This window comes from Rhinichthys klamathensis, unplaced genomic scaffold, assembly GCF_029890125.1.
Source record: "Rhinichthys klamathensis goyatoka isolate OS25496 unplaced genomic scaffold, OSU_Roscu_1.1 h1tg000419l_1, whole genome shotgun sequence".
Lineage (NCBI taxonomy): Eukaryota > Metazoa > Chordata > Actinopteri > Cypriniformes > Leuciscidae > Rhinichthys > Rhinichthys klamathensis.
In genome coordinates, this window is record NW_026606917.1 from 886,618 (window position 1) to 910,964 (window position 24,347).

A 24,347-nucleotide genomic window follows, 5' to 3' on the forward strand; every position below is an offset into this window, starting at 1 on the left:
GATTTCATAGGTGATTTCAAAAATTCAATTTACTCAAGAGTGTGGTGAACAGTTTTGGAGAATTTGATGTTTCCCATTCGAAGAGGTATGATCTGTAATTGCATGACTGAAATGACTGCACCAGAGGCGTTTCAAAGATGGCCGCCAACTGAAATGACTTGCCTTAAAGGGATAGTTCACCCAAAAATGAAAATTCAGTCATTAATTATCTCGACCTGATGTTGTTCCAAACCTGTAAGACTTTCGTTCATCTTCGGAACACAAATGAAGATCTTTGTGATGAAATCTGAGAGATTTCTGTCCCTCCATTGACAGTCTACGCAACTACCACTTTCAAGCCCCGGAAAGGTAGTAAAGACATCATTAAAGTAATCCATGTGACTCCAGTGGTTTAACCTCAATTTTATGAAGCAACACAAGTGCATATTTTTACGCAAAAAACATAATTTACCACTTTATTTACAAAAAATATGAATCTCCCACGCACGTACACACAACATCTGCTCACATCAACAGGGCTCTCAAGTGTCACGCATTGAGCGTGACAGTCACTCATTTCTGTCTTTTGTCACGCACTCCCGCCACACATTGTATTTCTCACGCGGAAAAACTATTTATAATATATTTAATATGCCTGCAGCGCCCAAAATTTCTCTGGCCGCTCCGCTATCACTATGGAACCGGCAGGAATCAAGCGCGTCTCCCCTGGAGTTCTTAGTCGAGTCAGCCACTTATCAGCCAATCAAAAGAAAAAAAAGAAAGGGGCTACACAATAGCCACCCAGAAAATAGCACTATTGTATCTGGGTAAGATTTAACGCAACAACCAATGAAAAAAAAAGCATATCCTGGAATTGTTCACGTGATTTTGCTACAACATCTTCCGAAAGTTTCGTTTACCCACAGAGGAAACCACTGGAGCTCCGACCGAGCATCACTTTGAGCACAGAGATCACCTGTTTATACGATACAACAACTTCACAACAACTTCACAACTTGTTTGACACAAACAATGACAACTTGACTGCTGTTAGAGACTGTTTCCCAGATAATCAGTTTTTTATGAGTGTCTGTAACTTAGACAACAGTTTTACAGCCTGTTCACTGACAACACCTGCTCAGAACAAGTAGTCTAGGCCTAGTCATATTTTCCTTATCACACGATGACTGACATATTGTCACATTATAAACATCTCTCTCTCCAAATAAGCTTAATCATTTTATTAGCACTAAATAAATTAAAGTGTATTGCATAGTCGATGTTATAGTTCACTTTTAAAATCATGTCATATTTTATAATTATTTCCTGGCCATGGATGCATTAATCATTGCATCTTTCTTTCAAAGATGTCAGGTGTAAGACTGGAAAAACTGGAAGAACTGGTTGAGGAACGACCACTCTGGAAATTACCATTTGAACTCACCATTTGAGACAAAAGTCTCACCTAACCTACATTTCTTTCCCTCATCCCCCACTCGTTCTCCCCTATGCGAAGATCACCAAAAACTCACCCAAGAATCTAAATGGTTTAATGTGAATGATTATCATCGAGTTTTATACATGTTTGGTATCATTTGAAATGTCTCAGTGCGACTGGTACAAATGTCTCATTTCCAAATAAGTGAAACAAAAGATAATAAGGTTTTTAAGAGTTTAGAGATAACATACACACAAAGGAGGGTTAACTTGCACCTTGGTTAAACCCTCCTGTTCTCAAAAGGTGTAATCTCTGAATGCAAATTACCCTTGTTAGCACATGTTTCCATGTGAAAGAGGTTTCTGTCTATATAATGAAATGTAGCAAGGGGCTCAGGGCCTTTCTGTATCTCAGATCAGCCGTGAATGCTGAGAGTCGCCGAGACTCTGGGACTTTGTGCCGATCGAGCGCAATCAAGCATCCTCTCATTCGCCCTGAGAGGAAAGCCCCCTAAAAAGGCCAGGTTAAAGGATGCTGGCCCAGAGAGGGTGGCGAAAAGAGTAGCCCTATTAGATAAAGGAGTCCAAAAAGGCAACAAACACTTACAATAAACAACACCAGTCATAACTCTCACACACACATGAATAAATACTAATATTTGGCTGAATTGTCAGTGACGTGTCAAATTTTTTCTTCTGCAAGTCTGAGCAATTATTAATAACAACAAAAACACTAATAATAATATTATTAATGAAACACCCCCATTCCCGTGACCCGTCCAACCCGCCCCGGATGTCACTCTTACCTGTCTTCAAAACTTGAGAGCCCTGTCATCAACATAGCACACATGTCGTGTGGTGCTATCGTGAATTAAAATTTTGTAAATAAAGTGGTAATTTTAAATTTTTTTGCTCAAACAAAGCACTCGAGTTGCTTTAATGTTAGTGTTTGTTGCCTTTTTGGACTCCTTTATCTAATAGGCCTACCCCTTTCACCACCCTCTCTGGGCCAGCATCCTCTAACCTGGATTACTTTAATGATGTCTTCACTACCTTTCTGGGCCTTGAAAGTGGTAGTTGTGTAGCTGTCAATGGAGGGACAGAAAGCTCTCAGATTTCATTAAAAAGATCTTCATTTGTGTTCTGAAGATGATCGAAAGTCTTACAGGTTTGGAATCGCATGAGGGTGAGTCATTAATGACAGAATTTTCATTTTTGGATGAACTATCCCTTTAAAGGGACTTTGTGTAAACTCACTAATTGGACAGACAGAAATTGCTGTATAGCTCAAAAATTGATGAAGGTCGAGCCACATTCTAAGTCATGAAACTTATAATGAAAACTGACATTCATTGACCTTGCTCACCACTAATCAGTTTGATAATAATGTGTTTAGTTTATTTTTGATATGGCAGGCAAGCATAACGGCATGAATAATTCATAATCTGTTTTTTGCAGCTAATTGGGTTACTAACAATCATTAGAGTCCTCTGTAGTTCTCAGAACACTCTACCTATTGATCAGAGGAATCGATACGACACAAATCTATTCATCACGTTCAATAAAACACAACCACACTGGGAATGAACGCTTTAGTGACCTTTCCATTCATCAGAGGAAGACAGAAGGAAAAACGGGTCCAAAGAACAGAAGAAGTGAGAGAAGTGAATCAGACAGAGAGAGAGATAGAGAGAGAGAGACAGAGAGAGCTAAAACGCCTCTCATTCCACAACTCATCAGTTCCACTAGGGACCGCGGGATGCTTTCATGTGGAGGTGCATGCATAAATAAACAAAATTAATTCAACAAAGAAAACTCCAGAAATAGAGCCCTATCATCCTCCACTGACTTTAGTAAAAGCCTCACCTGCTATACTAGGGAATGAAAGAGCTTCTTTGAGAGTCTAATACCTTGCTGCTATATTAGGCCCATTCTACGAAAAGGGTGTAAAACATGACTCAAAACTGACAAATAAAGAGGATGCTTAAAAACGTGCTTGGCCACTATGAAATGACATGGATTGTCAACTTCAGGAGGTCAAGCTAAATATTTTATGAGCTGTTTGATTTTCTATTCATTTCTAAAAATGTGGGACTTGGAATACAATTTGAATCTCTGCATTAAAATGAAATGGATCCTATGGCAGGATGAGTACGTAACAGAGTTGACGATTTAGCCGATTAATATGTCACTCCGAGGGGGCTAGCTAATTTGGGACCAAATGCTGTATTATAGTTATTAATAAACGTATATTTCCCAATAAAATAAAGACAAATCATTGATCATTTTTATTTTAATAACTTGATTACATTGTTGAATTTTTGAGCTTGATGAATGCAGTCAACACTGCATATTATATTTATAACTACAGTTTACGTGTACTACAGTGTTAGACTGTAATTACGCTACCATATTTAATAGTTATTACAAAAAAAATATAGTATTTAATGCTTTAGTTTAAAGTAACAGGACACCAAATTGTACAGTATTCATGAAAAGAGTCCTCAGCATCACGCACTAGCAGAACGACTAACATAGACCCTCAGTCTGCACATTCTGCAAGTGCATAAAAATAGGCACATTTCAAACAACATATTCCTATTACCATTCAAAATCTTGAGCAAAAGATAGCTATGCAAAGCTAACAGCGCTACACAGCTGAGCAGCATTTTAACATATGTGCTTGCGTCTTGCAGGCACTTGCTAAAAATAGACTTGCACTGGTGTCTGCAGTTGCTTCATATGACACACTAAAAGGGGACAGCGCAGCAAGGGTGTGTGTGTGTGTGTGTGTGTGTGAGCGCGTTCCTCCATGCTCTTCATTTGTAAGACCGCAGCTTCTTTGAACTACCACAACTGATTTCCTACCTCACACCGTCTCACTCTTTCACCTCCTGGCAAACTGCAGACTGTTGCGACTCGCAACAACATGTAGGTGTTGTTTTGATAAGGATGCATGTTGCCGTTTGCCAGGGCGATGGCACAGAGATTATGTGATTGTAAATAAACTATAAATAAACAATGCAATGTCTTGATCTCGGTCTCCATGGTTCCATTCAACTGCATTTAACAGTCTGTTTATAGTCTGCTTTCATACATCCTGTTGTTTTTGCACACATTGGTGAGCGGAACATCTCAGTAATAGACTGTTGGGTCTTCAGAAACTGACATATGTGTATAGGGATCATCCAAGTTATAGGCGGTGCATGTCTTTTTGCGCGATGTAAGGCCTGTAACATTCTCTACACAATGTAAGTTTGGATGCAAACGCTCATTGTATACATGTTAATGTCATTGCATGACAAAATATGTTTGACCACAATTTATAACGCAGATACTCAACTAACAGGGAATGTTTCTCAGAACTTTGGCTAATGTTCGGCAAGGTTCTCAACAAATGTCAAACGTATAATGTTCTCAAAATGTTAGCACCAAAACATTATTTATGCATCGTTCATGGAGTGTCTTTTCATCTAACACTTTATAAATGTGGATACTTCAGAACATTTAGAGAATATTCAAAAGTAACAATTCAATTACATTTGCAAAATGATGCAAATGCAATGTTACATTAACGTTCCAATAACCAAGAAAAAACGTTTTTAAAACATTTAAATAGCTGGTCGTTTTGAACATTCAGAGAAAATTCACAAATAATGTTTTCATAACTTAATGGGAACAGTAGCAAAAAGTTATTTTCTGCAATGGTTACTAAAGGTAGGCTATTAAAGGAGCGGTGACGTAAAGTATGGTCAGTTTTTTTCTTTTTCTTTCAGGTTCTGTCATGGCACAGCAACAGTTTGAAGAAAGTCTTGCTGTGCAAGTTAGTTATGGCACATTCAAGTCATGTCAGAAAGATTGTATTCACGAGTTGAACAACACATAAACGTCACTTCAAAGTGAGTAGGAAAGAGTAGAAAACTCAGTAGGAAATTGTCTTTGAGGGCGAGTCAATGCCAGTGAAAAAAACAGCATCTGTATTGATGGTATATTTGTTCAAATGAATGAAATTATTGTTTTACAATACACTGTAAAAAATGTATGATCAATAAGTTATGACAACATATGTTTTCACATTGCTTTAACTCATCAAAATAAGTTAAAGCAATTTTCAACTTTTTTTATAAGTTACACAAGATTCAACAAGCTAAAGTCAGTTTAATGTAATTTAAGTTGAAATGACTCAAACATCCAACTTGATCGTTCTTAAATATTCAAGGCAGCAACTTTTTTTTTCATCAATCCTTTTTCCAAAACGTGTTTTGTCTTACCCTGAGTCACTATGTAAGCCTATTATAAGTGTTTATATTTTAGACCTGTCACTCGCTCCTGTGTGTGTCTCGTCATATCCGTATATAGAGGAAAGTTGCTCCGGCTACTTTGACGCATATATAGAGTGGCAGAGGTTAGTTATTTGTCACAATGAGCGAGAAAGATTGACATGGATCAGCTAAAATCTCCAACCGTCCGTTTTAAACAAACGCTGAACAGAGGAGAGTCTGCTGGCAAAAAGAGAGCTCGTAATAAAACCAGAATCAACATCGGCTTGGCTTTTTGGAGATGGCGAGAACGGAGGGATTTGAAAAGTTGTGAAAGTGATGCGAGATGCGTTTGTATAACTCAACAGGCGAGTAAGGTATATTATTGAACAGATGAATTGCCATATGTAGCTCTCTAACAGAGTTCATTGTAAAGCATTATCTATATTCATCCACAGAGCCGAAGCATAACGTTCTTCTGCAAAAACACTTTCCCTTTCAGACACAAAATTTACGGGAGGAGAGTATTCAACTGAATCATGCAAGGTGATTTAATAAAGTTTGCGCTCGTCAATTTACTGGTATTTGCGGCATTATTTAACGCCCAAAATAGCATGTCTTAAACCAGACGCTAATTTGCGTTGCTCTTGGTAGATTGTGTTGGTCATTATGGAAATGATCCGGCTGTGTCTGTGTTCTTTCATTTGTGTCGTCAGAACACGCAGAACTTTCCACTCCCATCGGCGCTTTTGTGGGATTATGCTCTCACGCTAATTCGCCTTGTTTAGTAAATCTGGACGCTAAATGTCAATGTGTCCCCTAGCGCCCCCTAGAGTGCTGAGATCTGTTGCCACCACAGCAACGCAAAAACAGGCTTTTGCAATATATTGGCCAAACATTTTCATCTGCATACTTGTGTGAAGTAACAGTTTGTACTTGATATCCAGTATATTTCTCAGCCCTGAAGCAAAATCAGTTGAGAACAAGTTCTTGGCCTTGTCACCCATGTTCCACAACCACCAAAATCTCTTCACCTCTTTCAGGTTTTACCTCTCTCTCAGATCTGTGGCTGTGTTTCTAGACGGATGCTCTGCAGCTCACACACATGCTGCACTTTTCCTGTTGTGAACTAGTGAGCTACACCGACTACAGACCAGGACTCAGCGTGGGCCAAAAGAGGACAAGGAAAGCTGATCTCAGACCACCCTCAGAAAAATAGGTCAATACGCATCAGCCGCAACCACATACACAAGTTCCTTCACTTGGACTGGAGAAAACCATGTACGTGTCCTGTCTCTCTCTACACAGCTCCACCGTTTCCTCTTCTAGTGACATATTATGCCCCTTTTCACAAGATGCAATATAAATCTATGGTGTCCCCAGAATGTGTCTGTGAAGTTTCAGCTCAATATACCGCCAGACCCTTTTTTTACAGCAATATTAAAATGGACACTTTTATTTGTGTGTGTCCCTTTATTGGCTGTGTCGTCTGTGCAGACGGAACGACAGAACAGTTTGCATGCTTTGCTCCAACTTTTGCCATTGCGTTAGAACTGGTTACACTGTTATCACTTGAAAACCAAATGGCGGCGCCGTGGGTGGAAACGTGCAGATTAAGGGGCGGTAATATTATAATAAGATCCCCTTCCTACATCAGAAGGGGAGTGAAATCTGATCGGCTTTTGATGGTTGCAGAGAAAGGCTTACCAAATCAAAGTTACTGGGTTGCCACTTTTCACGTTTTCTGGGTTGGTAGATGCACCGGGGACCCGATTATAGCACTCAAACACGGTCAAAGTCAGATTTTCATGATATGTCCCCTTTAATATTCATATTACGGAGCACCACAACAACACACATACTTCAGTAGTAGGAACTATCAATGCTTATCGCAAACCGGTGGCTGCGTTGACCTCTTCCACGAAATGTCCATTTCGCGGTTACATCACACCAATGTCAAATTCACGCCATTCTATTGACACGAATGCTTTATCCCGTTATTGACAGATTTTTGCTACCCTTCGGAGATTATGGGGTTGGCATTTTAAGCACTTTAATGGCAGCGAACAGTCAAAGTGATTAGGCAACAAGGGTGATAAGGAGTGAAAATAGATAAAGGCTATTATGCCCTTCGCCCAGAGGAAATGAATCAATATTGTGTAGTGTTATGGATGAAGCCTGTTAAGTCTAATGCGTATCACAACAGGCCCCGAAATACTCCTAAGTGCTTAAATGCCTATTGAGTTTGGTGCAGCCCACTCCTATTTCCTGCCCATATGATAGCCAGTGATGAGAAATAGAGAGAGAGGGGGTTCCTGTCTGCCTGGATGAGAGGAATAGCAACATGAATCTCACTTTCTGTCATCCACGGTGGAAAGAGAGAAATGAGAGGGCTGTTCCTCGGGTCATCGCCTCTCAGACAGAAGATGATGTCTGTGAACCAAACGCACGCAGGTCATTCTCCTGTTCAGGTGTGAATAATAACATGGTTGCACTCTTAAAAGTAAAGGTTCAGAAAGGGTTTTGCAGCCTGACACCACAGGAGAAGTTTTTCAAAAAGTTTCAGAAAGAAAACCATCTGTGTACTGGTGCTCTAAAAACCCAGAAACCAATGGACTCTTATGAAAAATGGATTCTAAATGGCAGCAAATAAGGGTTCTTTGGCTTGTGGAAGCCTTTTTTTGGTGCTGATTAGAAACCTGCTTTTTAGAGTAAATTGTCATCATTCAACACATTTACTTCCAGGTCTACATTCATGAAGACAAGCGATGGCATAATGAGTTATTCCCAATAAAACCAGAAGCGTGCATGAAGGTAAATATGGTCAATTTTGATTTAATGTTGAGCATAAACCCAAACACAAAGAACTATTTCAGCATAAAAGGGCTTTAATGTGGTTTTAAATTATTAATAGCATAACCGCCTTAGACAGAAACGCTTTTATATGTCAAACATAACAGCAATAAACACTAGCAGGTTTTTCCCTTCACTGAAAAGCACATAAAATAACACTTAATTTCAACATTTATTCTCCTGGTCCAGTCCTATATTCCCAGTTTCCAAAGTTATCAAGACAATTTCATTAAGTTACTGCAACTTAATTTTTAAAGAATTCAATTAATGCAGAAATTTGAGTTTAAATTACACACAATATTAAGATAATGTAATGATCAACATTATTATGTCAACGGCGCTCAACAAAATGTTTGTAACTTAAAAGGTTTATTTAAATAAATAAATTGCAACCATGCATTTATTTAAGTTATGGTTATGGTCTCCTGAATTATTTTTAGAGTGTTTAAAAATATGACATCATTTATTCACCCCAGGGTTATCAATAAAACCAAAACCGAAAAAAGAAATATTGTTAAATAAACATTAGCTGAAATAAAAACATTTAAAAAAAAATATATATATATATATTTCAGCTAGTTGCCAAAGCAACATTTCACATTTTCATTTCATTTGACATGATGTACTAAAATATCTTAAATACAAACTGAAATAATTAATAAAAACTACAGACATATAAAAAAAAAAACCTATAACAAAATAAAAATGACAAAAATGTAATCTAAATTTAAAATGAAAACGGAAAGTACAAGAGTAAAAAACTAATTCAAAAAAAAAAAAAAACTATAATAGTATCTCAATGGTACTAAAATAACAGTGACTGCCCCTCATGCAATGTTGACTCAAACCTCTATGAAAGAAAACTGTCTCAGTGTTGTTTCAGCTTACATATTCTTTAAAAGTACGGTTTTTGGTTCTGAATATTTTTACACTACAAGGAGCCTTCAGATGTTGAAGGTCCTTCGTAACAACACCCCTCAAGCTCAACAGTGTAGTTAATAAGGGTTAAGTCTTAGATAAGGGTTAGTTCAAGGAATAGTTAAGTTCACCCAAAAAACCTGTTCTGTGGAACAAAAATAAGAGATGTTGAAGATTGTCCATAACCAAACAAATTCATGTTGTCATACAGGTTTGGAACGACATGAGGTTTTCATTTTTTGGCGAACTATCCCTTTAAGGTGACACACTGAAGAACCTTAAAGAAGAGCTTCATGTTTCATTCATTTTGGGAGATCCCCAACACTTCTCAGTACAGTTCATCCGTTCCAGATAACATGTTGACCACCCTGCGTAACTGTCACGTACACAGCGGGTTTCCATTCGTTTGTGCCCCTCCTCTTGCAATGCGTAGTGTTAATTATTAAGGGATTTTCAGTGCGTCTGGTGCCCTAAACCCTCCCTCCACCCACCGTCACACATATTCCACTCCAATCCATAGGGACTGTTCATTTTACCCTCCCTGTCTCTCTCTCTCTCTCTCACTTACTTCAGCTCATATCTCTCTTAAGATACAGAAGCTTACGAGTGTTACTTGATCCTGAATCTACTTTGACATCAGCAGTGGCAAGAGTGCACGGCGTGCATATTAAACCCACAGCGCCTACACAGAACGCGAGTACAAACTGACCCATTCGTGCACCTTTAGTTTAACCCAGAGAGAGCAGGTTTTGCATCCTGCAAGACAGCATGACAGCGGTCTGTCACGTCACACAACACAGACGAGGTTGGTCATGTGGTTAAAAATGCAGCCATGCACTGTAGCCTGTCTGTAAGGATGTGGCATGTTTAATATATAAAGAGTCAAGCAACAGAACAGAAGAAAACTGCTGGTGGGCCTTAAAGGGCCATTTTGAATGTCTTGATAGTGTTTGCGGTTTATTTTACATGTGGGCATATGTGCGAAAGAGGGGTCTGGATTTGTATAGGGGCTTTTACGCACCTTTTTCACATTTATATTATTTTTAATTTTTTTTGGAGGATGTGCGAGTGGCAGTGCTGGTTCACATGGTGCCCTATGCACGGCAAAAACATAAACAAAAGGGGAAGAAGTGTTTATAACGTACAGCTTTTTACTCTAATTTTTGATCGGAGAGCAAGGTAGCCTGGGTTAAAATCCTGACCTGATATAATAATAATAATCAGTCATATTAATTAATATTAATCAATAATCTGTTCAACTGCAATTTAAAAAATTAATCTTGTGAAATATCAATAATAATAGTAATAAATATAATAATATTGAATCATGTTAAATATATGAATATTTAATTATATTACTTAGTATTACAATGAGAAATTATTATTTCTTTAATAATGCAAAAGCGCAGGTGAACTTGAAAGCCATCAGGTTTGACATTTTGATAATAAATCTTTGTTTTGAGTGACATGAGGGTGGGTACATGATAACAGTGGGTACATGATTTTCAATTAAAAGACTTCATGAACTGCCCAAACTGTGGATGTGAACGGTTGATTTCTCTCCTAGCGCTTTAGACAAACTTTTTTTTTCAACCAATAACAACAATAGACAACAAATGTGTCTTTATTACTTTATCAGACACAAATATTTTTTTCTGCTGATGACTCGAAATGTTGCTGCTTTCATTTTCACTATAAGGTGCAAAAGACAGTTCATCAGTCAGTAAACCCTCAGTAGAGAGCATATCTCTCTCATACACTCACACACAGTGAGTTTGAGCTGCAGTGTAAGAGGATTTCATTCATCCATATTCACTGTATTGGACAGACTCTTGCAGTTTCTCGGTCAGCGTGCGCTGGGAGGGGGGTGGGGTGGGGTGGGGTGGGGGGGCAAAAGCTCTTGGTGTTAAGTCACTTTCTTGCTTAAATAAAGTCTGTCCCACTGGGTCTGGAATAACTGAACACTTAGGGATCACACACCATTAATTCCGCTCTCAGAATGAAGACACTAGGAAAAGAGCAACTTCATCACAGGTGCAAAGCAATTAACTAAACACACTGTAATAATTCAACTACATCAAACCATAACATTTGACATGCCATCAGATACTAATATAGATACTGTATCCCATTCTACAAGAAGATGACCATATTCAGTATCATATTTGTCCAAAAATACATTATACCTAAAAAAACTGAATAGTACCAATAGGGGTTTTGAATATGTAGATGGTACTATGGTATTTTGGACATGTTTTGTATTCTAATTACTTGGAGTACCATATCAAATATTATTAGTTAATATAAATATTTCAAAGCACTATAGTATTACCATCGCTGTACCAGGCCGTCATAGTACTTTTTTTAAAGGGTGAAGGCCTACATGAACATGAAAGTACATGAAATTACCATGGTAAATATACATAAAACCGTGCAAATACCCAAAAAATGTCCAAAAAAACATGGAAGAACCATGGTAGCCTACACATTCGCAGAAAACAAATGGTACACCCAAAAAATCAAAGGGCATATCCAATAATGATGGTAGTCCATATGGTAGTCCCACCAAAAAAACTTGATAGAACCATGGCATCATATCTACACAAAATAGGTTTTACCAAGGTACTTTTTGGTAGTTTATATTAGCAAAAGAAGAGCAGAATTTCACCCGAACACTCATTCAAGAGGACACTTTAAACCATCTTTACCGTATTAATTTACTCTCAGTATCTTCCCCTTCCCCACCCCTCTCTAAAGAAAATACAGAATCAATAAGAACATCGATATGAGCTCAGAAATTCCATTCAATGATCTCGAGTCTCCAGAAGCAGACTCAGCTCAGCCTTAATCGCGTTTTAGACTGACCGAGGCTCATACAGTCTGTCAAATGTCTAGTGACTGAACCCAAACTAGGCTATACAGAACGTTAGTTATATAAAGTGACAAACATAATAAGAGTCTCGTAAACTTCTGCTCAACAACCCACCAAGCCAAACACTTAAAACGCGTCCAAACGCCGGACAAAACCCCCTTCAAAGTTCGACGTGTAATATGACAGGGGCAGCGAGGGAAAGATGAAGCGCGCTTACCGTGCGTTTGTTTCACAGAGCCGGAGAGAGTGATGCGGCGCGCAGCATCCCTGCCATCCTCAGCGAGAAGAGAAGAGAAGAGAGAGAGAAGAGGAGAAGAGAAGAGACTTTTACTCCTCAGCTCTCCTCCAGCGCACACAGCTGCAGGCTCAGGCTCGCTATCATGGCTGCTCTTCTGCTCTCAGTTCATCTGCTGTACACTGCCGCCTACTCTCTGATTGAGTTTCGAGAGCGCAGAGACTGCGATGATCGCTCACTTTCTCCGGGCATATGGATGGACCATGTGATGATGAGACTCATCCCTCCATCTGCGCGAGCCCGATCAGCGCCACCCAATGGAGAAATCACGCTATTCATCGTGTTGGGCCGCCCAATGGAGAATTAACCGGAACACTTCTGAGAGATTTAGCGAGAGAGAGAAACACTCCTCCTACATTTGAACAGGTTTCCTTATCATTTGAAGTAGCCTACCATTTATATTTAAGATTTATATATATATTGATTTACATATAGGGGAGAGCGGAGTGGCTTTGCAGCTTTAAGGTTTGGCGTTGAAAGTACAGAAATGGCATTTCTCTTGCAGTGGTTTTGTATGTTGGTTTCTATGGAGGCTTGTTTTTGCCATGGAATAGAAAATAAAAAAGGCAATTGTCACTTTATATCTCACAATGCTGACTTTTTTGTTCCTCGCGTTTGCGACTTTATCTCACAATTCTGACTCTTTTTTAGCAATTCCAATTTTATATCTTACAATTCTGAAGGAAAAAAAGTCAGAATTCTGAGATAAAAAGTCGCAATTATATAGGCTATATTTTTTATTCCATGGCCGAACAATAACTTTAATCTCCAAACTAAAATTACAGTAGGCTATGATATTTTATAATAGCTGTTGTATAAACATTTTGGCAAAATCCAACTAATGAAGGTATTATAACCTAAAGGCTGAACTTTGTTTAATAAATGTCAGATTGCTCACACACATAGCCTATTTCATTTTGTAATATGCCTAATATAAAATTCATTATTTACAATAGGCCTATATCCTGTTGTTTAAACCAATTGTTTGACTTTTTGTACGTTACTCTTACACTTGTACGTTACACATTTTTGTTGCATCATGCCTTTTTTGGTGCTTCATAAATGGTTCCCATTGTGACAACTTACAGCCTATACGTATACACTCACCTAAAGGATTATTAGGAACACCATACTAATACTGTGTTTGACCCCCTTTCGCCTTCAGAACTGCCTTAATTCTACGTGGCATTGATTCAACAAGGTGCTAAAAGCATTCTTTAGAAATGTTGGCCCATATTGATAGGATAGCATCTTGCAGTTGATGGAGATTTGTGGGATGCACATCCAGGGCACGAAGCTCCCGTTCCACCACATCCCAAAGATGCTCTATTGGGTTGAGATCTGGTGACTATGGGGGCCATTTTAGTACAGTGAACTCATTGTCATGTTCAAGAAACCAATTTGAAATGATTCGAGCTTTGTGACATGGTGCATTATCCTGCTGGAAGTAACCATCAGAGGATGGGTACATGGTGGCCATAAAGGGATGGACATGGTCAGAAACAATGCTCAGGTAGGCCGTGGCATTTAAACGGTGCCCAATTGGCACTAAGGGCCCTAAAGTGTGCCAAGAAAACATCCCCCACACCATTACACCACCACCACCAGCCTGCACAGTGGTAACAAGGCATGATGGATCCATGTTCTCATTCTGTTTACGCCAAATTCTGACTCTACCATCTGAATGTCTCAACAGAGATCGAGACTCATCAGACCAGGCAACATTTTCCCAGTCTTCAACTGTCCAATTTTGGTGAGCTCTTGCAAATTGTAGCCTCTTTTTCCTATTTGTAGTGGAGATGAGTGGTACCTGGTGGGGTCTTCTGCTGTTGTAGCCCATCCGCCTCAAGGTTGTGCGTGTTGTGGCTTCACAAATGCTTTGCTGCATACCTCGGTTGTAACGAGTGGTTATTTCAGTCAAAGTTGCTCTTCTACCAGCTTGAATCAGTCGGCCCATTCTCCTCTGACCTCTAGCATCAACAAGGCATTTTCGCCCACAGGACTGCCGCATACTGGATGTTTTTCCCTTTTCACACCATTCTTTGTAAACCCTAGAAATGGTTGTGCGTGAAAATCCCAGTAACTGAGCAGATTGTGAAATACTCAGACCGGCCCGTCTGGCACCAACAACCATGCCACGCTCAAAATTGCTTAAATCACCTTTCTTTCCCATTCTGACATTCAGTTTGGAGTTCAGGAGATTGTCTTGACCAGGACCACACCCCTAAATGCATTGAAGCAACTGCCATGTGATTGGTTGATTAGATAATTGCATTCATGAGAAATTGAACAGGTGTTCCTATTAATCCTTTAGGTGAGTGTGCGTCAAACATGTAAAAAGCCAAGCCAGCTGGTCTCCTTTACTTAAATAGTAGATTGAATACTTAAAACGTCACGTTAGAATGAGCAGCGATGGTTTGGGCTGTTTCTAAGAAGTTACTGGAGTCGAAGGCAGCACAATTGTTTGATATTACTTTTATACAACAGTTTGATAAAAAAATAAGTTAATGCTGAATAGCTTACATTTTAGATAAAATATTACTAGCTGCTTCGTCTGTTTTTATCACAGAAAACAGTCCCAAACAAAGAGACATCTGAACATTTGCAACACCAGTAGCATTTTGTTCCTTAGTAATTCTGTGTTTTGAACAAAGTGGTTGAACAAATCATTCAATGACTCACTCATAAATTGTTTAGGCTGCATCCAAAATTGCATACTTCCCTAAAAACGATATGTGACAAAAGAAGTATGTCCGAATTCATACTCATAAAACTAGGCAAAAAGTAACTTGACGACCTACTTCCGGCGAGATTCTGAAGCGTGGGTGCAAGATTGCATTGAATATTACATATTAATACCTCAGTGTACATTACACTGCATGTTATATAAGATGTACTCTTTTAATTTACCAAATGCTTTTTAGGTCTTCACGTCTGTGTCTCAGTGTCTGCTTCAGTGTTCCGTTTGCCTGCGCTAAATTGCCCCTCTGGGATTAATACAATTAAAGTAGGCCTTTTGTATTGTCCTGCCTCCATTAGACTGTCTACTACTTTTTTGTAATGTGCACTGTAGAACTCAATAGTTTTAATCAAATAATAGCTGTCACACTTTACATTAATGTTTCAAACTAATTACAGAACACTCCGTAAAGTAAGTACTGGATAAGATGAGCAATGGGCTTGTTTTCTGAAGCAAATTGCTCCTGTTTTTTTTTTTTTTAAATAACGCACATCATATTTTATTCTTTTTCATATGTGGGCAACATCCACTAAAATAGACATGGCTGTGTTTAAAGATAGCCCATATACTGTGTATAGGCAACACTTACTGTATCACAGCTGTTTTATGACTGTGGGTCTTCTTCGCCAAAATAATCAATGAGAGCTCACTTTCTCTGAGTGCTCTTGTGCTTGTGTGTGTGTGTGTGTGTGTGTGTGTGTGTGTGGGCGGTAATACTCCTCTGTCTTTGTTGGAGTCTCATTGTGGGCTTTATTCATGTCTGGCTCATAGCGCAGGTCTCGTCTGCTAACTGGCCTGTCAGTCTGCATTAGGTCTTGCTGTTTGAAAAGTGCACAATACAAAGCCCCGACCCTCCTTTTAGAGGAGCACACATCAACGCACTTTAACTGGAGAGAGGTGACGATTCAGATTCAGATCAGATCAGACTCTGAGGTATACCCAGTTTGACCTTCTTTCAGTTGCTGGTGTTTGTGGGTCAGGTTTTGCCCACATTGACCAGCAAAGCAAGCGAGCAAGAGGCTGTGCAGAGACAATGTTGAGGTGTTTAAAAGTAAAGCTAACAATATCAGAACATCTGGACGAAACCAAACAAAAATGGAATTGAACAAATAAAAATCTGGACAAAACAAAACAAAACAAAACAAAAATGGAATTGAACAAATAAAAATCTGGACAAAACAAAACAAAACAAAACAAAACAAAAATGGAATTGAACAAATACAAATCTATAGACGAAACGAAAACAAAACAAAAAAATGGAAAGGAACAAACAAAATTGAAATAAATCAAAATTATAACAAACAAAAACAACTAAGGATCCCAAATACACAAATGTAAAAAATTTCAAGTCATTGTTAATATTAAATCATCTTTATACGTTCAAATTAAATATTTATAAAAAAACTTCAAACAAAAATAAATAAAGTGCACAAATCCCTCATCAAATTGTGAAAATCATTAATAATAGGCCTATTATTAAAGAATCTTTGTACATTAGAATGAAATATTTACAAAATAACATTGTTCTTCAAACAAAACAAAAAACAAACTAAAGCAAAAACTATTTAAAAATGTTCTCATCCTTTTGCACGTCATTGTTAAGATCATGAAATAATATTTGTACATTAAATGTAAATATTTACAAAAACAATAATGTTCTTTAAACAATACAACGCAAAACAAATAAAATGGAATTAAATAAAAATAATAAACAAACAAATAAATAAAGTGCACAAATGTCTCATCAAATTTTGCTAGTCATTGTTAATATTAAATAATTTTCTTATAATTAAATATTTACAAAATAACAATGTTCTTAAAACAAAACAAGTGAACAAATAAAAAATGGAAAAAAGTAAAAATGATATAAAGTGCACAAATGTCTCATAAAATTGCTAATATTATAAAATAATCTTTGTGATTTAAATAATTAAATATTCTTCAAAGAACAGTCTCTGCAGTTCTCTCATCCAAAAATATCACAACACTATTAATAGCAGTTTGTGTTTGAGCGTGTGTGCGCGTGCGTGCGTGTGTGTGCGTGTGTGTGTCAGGGAGGAGGAAAGCTTTTAAGAGGGGAAGCAGAGGCTACAGTGATGTAATGAGAAGTGAAGTGTTCCACGGCAATACAGGCTGAACCTGTAAAAGATTCATCACTCTGCTTCACGCTCACACAGGAGCCGCTTTTAAAGGCTTCTCTATAATGGATCAGCACAGACCGAGCCACAGCTGAAACAAGGGTTAGCACAGAACAAGTGATATTAATAACACTAACTTCATCATTAATAGGATACCTTCATTGCGTGTGTGATATTTACAGTGGTTTGGCAAAGTACTTGTTTAATATGTCAATATGGATCTGAATATGTAGAGCAGGGGAAACTGAAATGAAAGGGGAATGTATTAGGCAGACTTATCAATACAGCAAAATTGTAAGTGCATATCTACAACAGCAGTCAAAGCAGCAAAGAATAAATCCTGCTTTGCGCTCAGCACTGACTGCATTTCCTCACTTATTTGCGGTCTGGCACATTTTTATACAGTAGCCTATTAAATGTAAGGGGGAAAGTTAAAAACAGTATACTGACAAATTGTTACAGTGTTGAATGATGATAATTGTGTTGCATATTTTAATGTGAACAATTAAGGGATACATAACACCATCAACTTACATTTAAAAAAATATATATTATAGGATGCAGTTTTGATAGGCCACCGGCAGATGGCGCCTTGGATTTGGTAATAGACTTCAAAGAGGCGAACATTCCCAGACAGCAACATAGTGTCTGCCCAGATCCGGGCCACATCTGGTACTTGTGGGGTTAACTCGTACCGGATTTGGGCCAGGTCTGGGCCGACACTATGTTGCTGTCTGGGTTAGTTCCTTCCATCTAAAAATCAGACTTTAAACAGATACAACTGCAGATACTGTCTAAAGTTTGTGACAGTACAGATCTGACATGTGTATCTCAGCCAATGCTTTTTTTTTTTTAAACTCCACACGTTAAAGAAAGAAAGAAAGAAAGAAAGAAAGAAAGAAAGAAAGAAAGAAAGAAAGAAAGAAAGAAAGAAAGAAAGAAAGAAAGAAAAATAATTATGGCACATTTTCACGAAAAACATATAGGCCTAGTGTTCGTCATCACTGTCAGATAATGAAATAAACAAATACATAATGATAAAAGATGATCACATAAAATACATCTTTATCTCAGAATACGAATATAAAAAATATGTTGTATAAACCAAATTAATATGCTAATGCTGGATTGCTTGTTTGTTAGATTTGTATATTTTCTGAATCGCAAATAACAATTATTGCTATGCTATCAATGCTGAAAAACATACACGTGTTTAAACTGGTTTGCTGGTCTTTGCTGGTATCAATGGGGACAGCTGGTTAATCTCTGGTGCTCTTCCTCACTTTAGTCTGAAAAAGTTTTTTTTTTTTTTTTTTTTTTTTTTTTATCTTCATGGGAATGGTATTATGTCTATGACACGTTGTGACTTTTATTGTGGCACTTGCTACCGCTACGTGAACATACGCGTGCGCGCGGTTGTTTTCATGTTTTATGGCACATAGACATAATGGTTTTTATACTGTACAAACGGTATATTCTGACTATACCCTTACACTAACCCTACCCATATCACAGACAACTTTCTGCATTTTTACATTTTCAAAAAAACAAACAAAAAAAACTCTTTTTTAGCAAGGACGTGGTCTCCAGATATGGTTATTGAGGGTTAAGCTTGTTTGCTGGTCTTAGGCTGTCTCTCAGCCTGGTATGTTGGTTTCAGAGGGGTTTTGGGCACTTTTGAGCTGATCAGGCAGGGATATCAGCTGGGCAACCAGCTCTTGTTTCGTTTAAGGTTTTCTATGGTTCCTATACATTTTTAGGTTTCAAAACTACAGCACTCACAGGCTGTGGTTTATTCACACACAGCCTGTGTGTGTGTGAGAGAGAGAGAGAGAGAGAGAGAGAGAGAGAGAGAGAGAGAGAGAGAGAGAGAGAGAGAGAGAGAGAGAGAGAGAGAGAGAGAGAGAGAGAGAGAGAGAGAGAGAGAGAGAGAGAGAGAGAGAGAGAGAGAGAGAGAGAGAGAGAGAGAGCAAGCCATTGTGATTTACATACCCCCTCTGCCTGCTCCCCCGCCCCTCTTACCCCGTCTACCCCTTGTTCTTCTTCTGCCTCTTTCTTCGCACTTCACTCACTCACACCCGAGTCACACACACTCCTCCCGCGACGCGAAGCGCTTTCACACCTCCACGCGCGTTTCACTGAGCGCCGCAGGAAACAATGGGAACGGAGCCGCTTTGTGTCGGACAGAGACAGACGCGCTTCTCTGTGTTTGTTTAGGACTTTCTGCTCATAGACTCATATATTCAGGATCCCATTATCTCGCTTTAACTACACAATGGGCTGCTGCAGCGGACGGTGCACCCTGATATTTCTCTGCACGTTTCAGTTGGTAAGTTTGTTTTCTGAAAAGAAATTGTGCATTTCACACCGATGTTCACCATAGCCAATGTGAGCTGTTTAGTTAATAACACACGCCTGCCTTTTGCTTTGTTGTTGTTATGCTGGTGTTGCACTGGATACACATAGAGTACATTATTTAAACATTGTGTGTGCTTGCCTTGAACTCCTGTCTTGATCTGAGTTAAGCTTGAACATGTTTAAGTAGTTGGACCCTTCATAAAATAGCCCAGAGTGGTAAAAGACACTTTTAATGACCAATTGAGTGCTTCTGCTCTTGCACTAATGCAGCTTCAGTCATCGCAATTGAACTTTTCTCATACTGTGTGTCACAAATTTATGAGTAGGCCTACTGGGATGATGACACAGGATACAGCACTGCAAAAGTTCATGAACCAATGAATTGTTTTGGATAAATCTGTTAAAAGAGGGTTTCTTTTTCTGCCAAAATGTGTGTTTCAATGCTGATCATTCAATGCATCAACGCTGTCAGATGCGAAACATGTAATATCGAAAGTACAGTATAATAAACATTATATATATATAAGTATGAATATATAACAGAAAAATCTAGTATTCAAACTAGTAGTAATCAACCTGATTTTCAACTACATCTGTTGAATTGTCACCACTATTACAATCAGTGTTACCATATTACCGTATACCGTTACCGTATAACCATGTTTTTCATATGACATGAATTAAATGCAGAAGCCATTTTGTTTTTCTATACATGTATACATTAAATATAGACTAATCATTATTAAAACTACAGTTTATTCATTCAAGAGCAGTGAGTGATTTTATCTTTGTCTTTTATTGTTTGATTAACGGTAATGACTGTTGCAGGATTATTAGGCTGCTGTCACTTTTAGAGCTACACACGGATCCAATATATACTGTTACACACGCGTTTTCTTTCTCACTTAAGACATAACCGACTGTGTTTATGAGAAAACTTACCAAAACGGCATTTCAACATGCTTGTGTTGCACTATTTGACCATTTAGGCGAGTATCTGAAGCCCACAGTAATATACTTTGCTTAAGCGCGTTCAGCTTTTTGGTTTTTACAGTCTATGGTTCGGCTCCGTCTCGGAGTGCACACACACAGAGAGCCGCCTAGGGAACAGTATCTCTATCTCTTTCGCGCGCTTTCAATGACACTGTTTAATACCAGGCACGTCCTGCAGTTTAGCAACAGTAGACTGCATTTTACAACACTCACTGATTCGGCTACTTTGGATGTTAAGTTTGGCTTACTAACGAAAGCGCAATGCTATGAGGGAAAGGAAGGTGTGCTGGATGGAATGCGGGAGTGGCACAATACCCGTTTTACGTCTATTGTCTAGTTTTCATAATCTTTGGAAGCCAAAATCGAAAAATCAATCGCACTTCCGCCCTACCTCAGAATTTTTAATCAATATCACAACTTCCAATGAAAGGACGGACGTCTTTCTGGTGATGTATGCGGGGCTTCTCCAATCATTTAGTCTGCTTAGACCCCGCCCCTCCACAAATGCTAAGCTTGCATTCAGATCTGCCTCCATCCAATCAACAACTGATGCATAAAACCCAAGTCCTGCCCTATTCTGTCGATAATCTGTTTTACTCAAATGTAAAGTTGAAGAAAAGCTCTGTCACTACAGTTTAAGAGAATTAGGGAAAAAAATACCTACAAACTTACAGAGCTTTTGCAGGCTAGTTGGACTCATAACAACTGAAAAATGGAAAGAGGACCTCCAGGATGAAGTGTCTATAAATATCCGACTGTGTCGACACAGAGGGTATTATGTTTACATGCTTTTGAACAATATTTAGTATGTGAAAGTTCATTGCAAGGACTCTACGGTAAGCACCTCGGCGCTAAATTGATCTGTTTACACTCTAGATAGAGTTGGCAGGAGCTTTCAGTGGTTAGTCATTAGTTAGATCAACCCATGTTCCTGTCAAAGAGAGAGATGTTCGTCTCTCCTCAAGAAGCTATTATACTGTAATTGTCGCTTAATCTTTATTGCAGCCCGCTCCGGTTCATCGGATACTCTATCCTAGCTTAAGTGTTCATAGAAGTTGTATGTCAGTGAGTGAAATGTTATATTGACTTCAAAGTCAGCCATCATCATTCTGCTATGAGTGGCTGGTGTCCTAATTTCCATACGGAAAGTCTTGCAGCTGCGTTTTGCATTGTTTCACTCGACCTCCCCCATCCGCAATCCCAGTCTCGACAACTGAACCGATCCCACGACAATGCAAATGGGCGTTGTACGCCTACACCGGTAAACAGCTGCAGGTGACTGATTGCACGTTATTCAAATGTAATCGCTGTTGACGCTGTGAAGTAGACACTTCTTGTTTTCTACACGGCACTGCTCGCGTAATGCTCAGTCGAGGTGCCGTCCATTCTTCCCACAATCCTCTCTGACAGGAGCATTAAAAAGCCGTTGACACCTGCCCTCCTGAAGACAGATGTGTAATGCACCTCGGTCCACACGTCACACACACTAGGCCACTGTCAGAGCTTCTGAGCTTGACAGGATCCGTCTTCTTTTCATTTTAGGCACCTCGGGGGGAAAACATTCCTGAGCCTTGATGTAGTTCTGCTTTCTGTCTTCCTATGAGATCTTATTATCTTGATGTCACAGAGTTTACAGAACGAGTCGGTTACTTACTACTGTTCCCACTCGTACTGTTCTCAGTGGAACGATATCACCAAACTCTGTTTGACTAACTGCGAATATTAGTCATTTACTGGATGACTGGATTGACGCTTTTCTTTTTATATGATCAATAAGTTATGACAGCATATGTTTTTACATTTCTTTAACCCATTAAAATAAGTTAAGCAATTTTTTACTTTTTATAAGTAACACAAAATTCCACTTTTTAAAGTCAGTTTAATGTAATTTAAGTTGAAATGATTTAAGGTAATTGTAATTTAAGGCAGCAACTTTTTTTTCAGTCTATCACTGTTGCGCTTATACTTAAGGATTTATACTTTTACTTTAAAGTGAAACAAGAGATATGAACAAATTCCTAACGCTGAGTAATAAACTTTGGCTCATAACTTGTTTCTCACAATTTGTGGAATTACTTTCAAGTGATCGGATGAATTTTTCCTGGCAGACTATAATAGAGATGAAAAATGTACACTGAAGTAAAGATATGATCCATATCTGGATACCAGAATTAGTCATACACAATCCATACTGTATCGGTTGTCGGACGAATTGGTTCTATTAGTTTGTGCTAACTTTTAGATTTAGACCATAACTTTAATATTAAAATTCTATACTATTTTGTCTAATTCAATAAAAAATAAATTAAAACAAATTAAAAAATTAAAACAAAAAACAAAAAAAACACTAAAAACTAAAAATCAATAGTTTTAAATACTACAAATGAATTCAGGCATCATAACATTATAAATGTATACATTTTAAAGGCTAACTTTAAGTTTGATTTTTCCAATCAAACTTTTAAGAATCAAGAATCAAACTTAAAGTTGGCCTTTAAAATCACTAATAACTGAATAGCACTGTTAAATGTAATTTTTTATAAAATCTTAAAATAAATATTCATGCTGTACATACATTTATAATGTTGTGATGCCTGAATTCATTTGTAGCATTTAAAACAATTGATTTTTATTTTTTAGTGTTTTATTTTTTAATTGAATTAGACAAAATAGTATAGAATTTTAATATTAAAGTTATCACAACTTTAAAGTATTTTGCAAATGCATGATATTGATCTTATTGTGACTGATTCATCCATGTGTATAGCCTGTGTTTAATTTATTTATTTTTTGACCTCGTAATGTTCGATCTTCTGGTGAAACGACAGCCTTCTCTCTGGTGACGGATGCCGGACCTCTCCAATGGTTTTGTTTGCTTTAACCCCGTCCCTCCACAATTGACTGGAATCTGGTATTCATTTTTGAGTGCAATGTTCACATCAGCCAATCAACAACTTTTTTGGTAATCCGTTGCGACTCGGATGCACATCACAGTAGGGAAGAAAAGATCTTTCGCTTCGCGACCTCTGTTTCTGTTCTGTTTACGTCTTTCAATATCAGTGCATCCCTAACCAGAATATCATATAGACATGGGAGTGAGTCCAATAAGCAAACTACCCTGAAAACATTAGCAACCACATAGCAATGCCATTTGATTGGCATGTACAAGTTTAGCAATGGACCTTGAATGGCTCTTCATTGCTCAATTCCACATCCTCTTCCTCAGACATTTTTACTCTTTGTTGCTCTTGAGGAACATCTGGTTTGGTTCCTCCTCCATATCTCTGTTCTTGCAGTAATAGATGGGGAGTTTGTTTAAAAGCACATGAAACTGTCAGCGGCTGGTTTAAAGACTCCCTGGTGGTTGCTTTTTTCTTACAGGCATTCTCCACATGGACCTGACTTGGAAATCACTATGTTTGGAGTGAATTGGACAGTTATCGAGTTCATCTGAGATGTTGTTCTCCATGAACCATCTCTCATTACCACGTCACTCGCATGGTTG

General features: G+C 38.2%; 2 protein-coding genes across 3 annotated transcripts in view; one reads left to right on the forward strand and one right to left on the reverse strand.

Annotated features, from left to right (window-relative positions):
- The window catches only part of LOC130070793 (uncharacterized), a 52,707-nt gene extending 39,867 nt beyond the window's left edge, over positions 1-12,840 (reverse strand). Inside the window, exon 1 of the mRNA XM_056235316.1 lies at positions 12,536-12,840. The gene's annotated coding sequence lies outside the window, so the exon portion shown is untranslated. The remainder of the gene's footprint in view (positions 1-12,535) is intronic.
- A 6,674-nt stretch (positions 12,841-19,514) lies between these two features.
- The window catches only part of nkain4 (sodium/potassium transporting ATPase interacting 4), a 66,699-nt gene continuing 61,866 nt past the window's right edge, over positions 19,515-24,347 (forward strand). For both annotated transcript variants that reach the window (XM_056235334.1, XM_056235335.1), the window contains exon 1: positions 19,515-19,820. In XM_056235334.1, the coding sequence (XP_056091309.1) occupies positions 19,767-19,820 (54 nt within the window). In that variant the 5' untranslated portion in view covers positions 19,515-19,766. The remainder of the gene's footprint in view (positions 19,821-24,347) is intronic.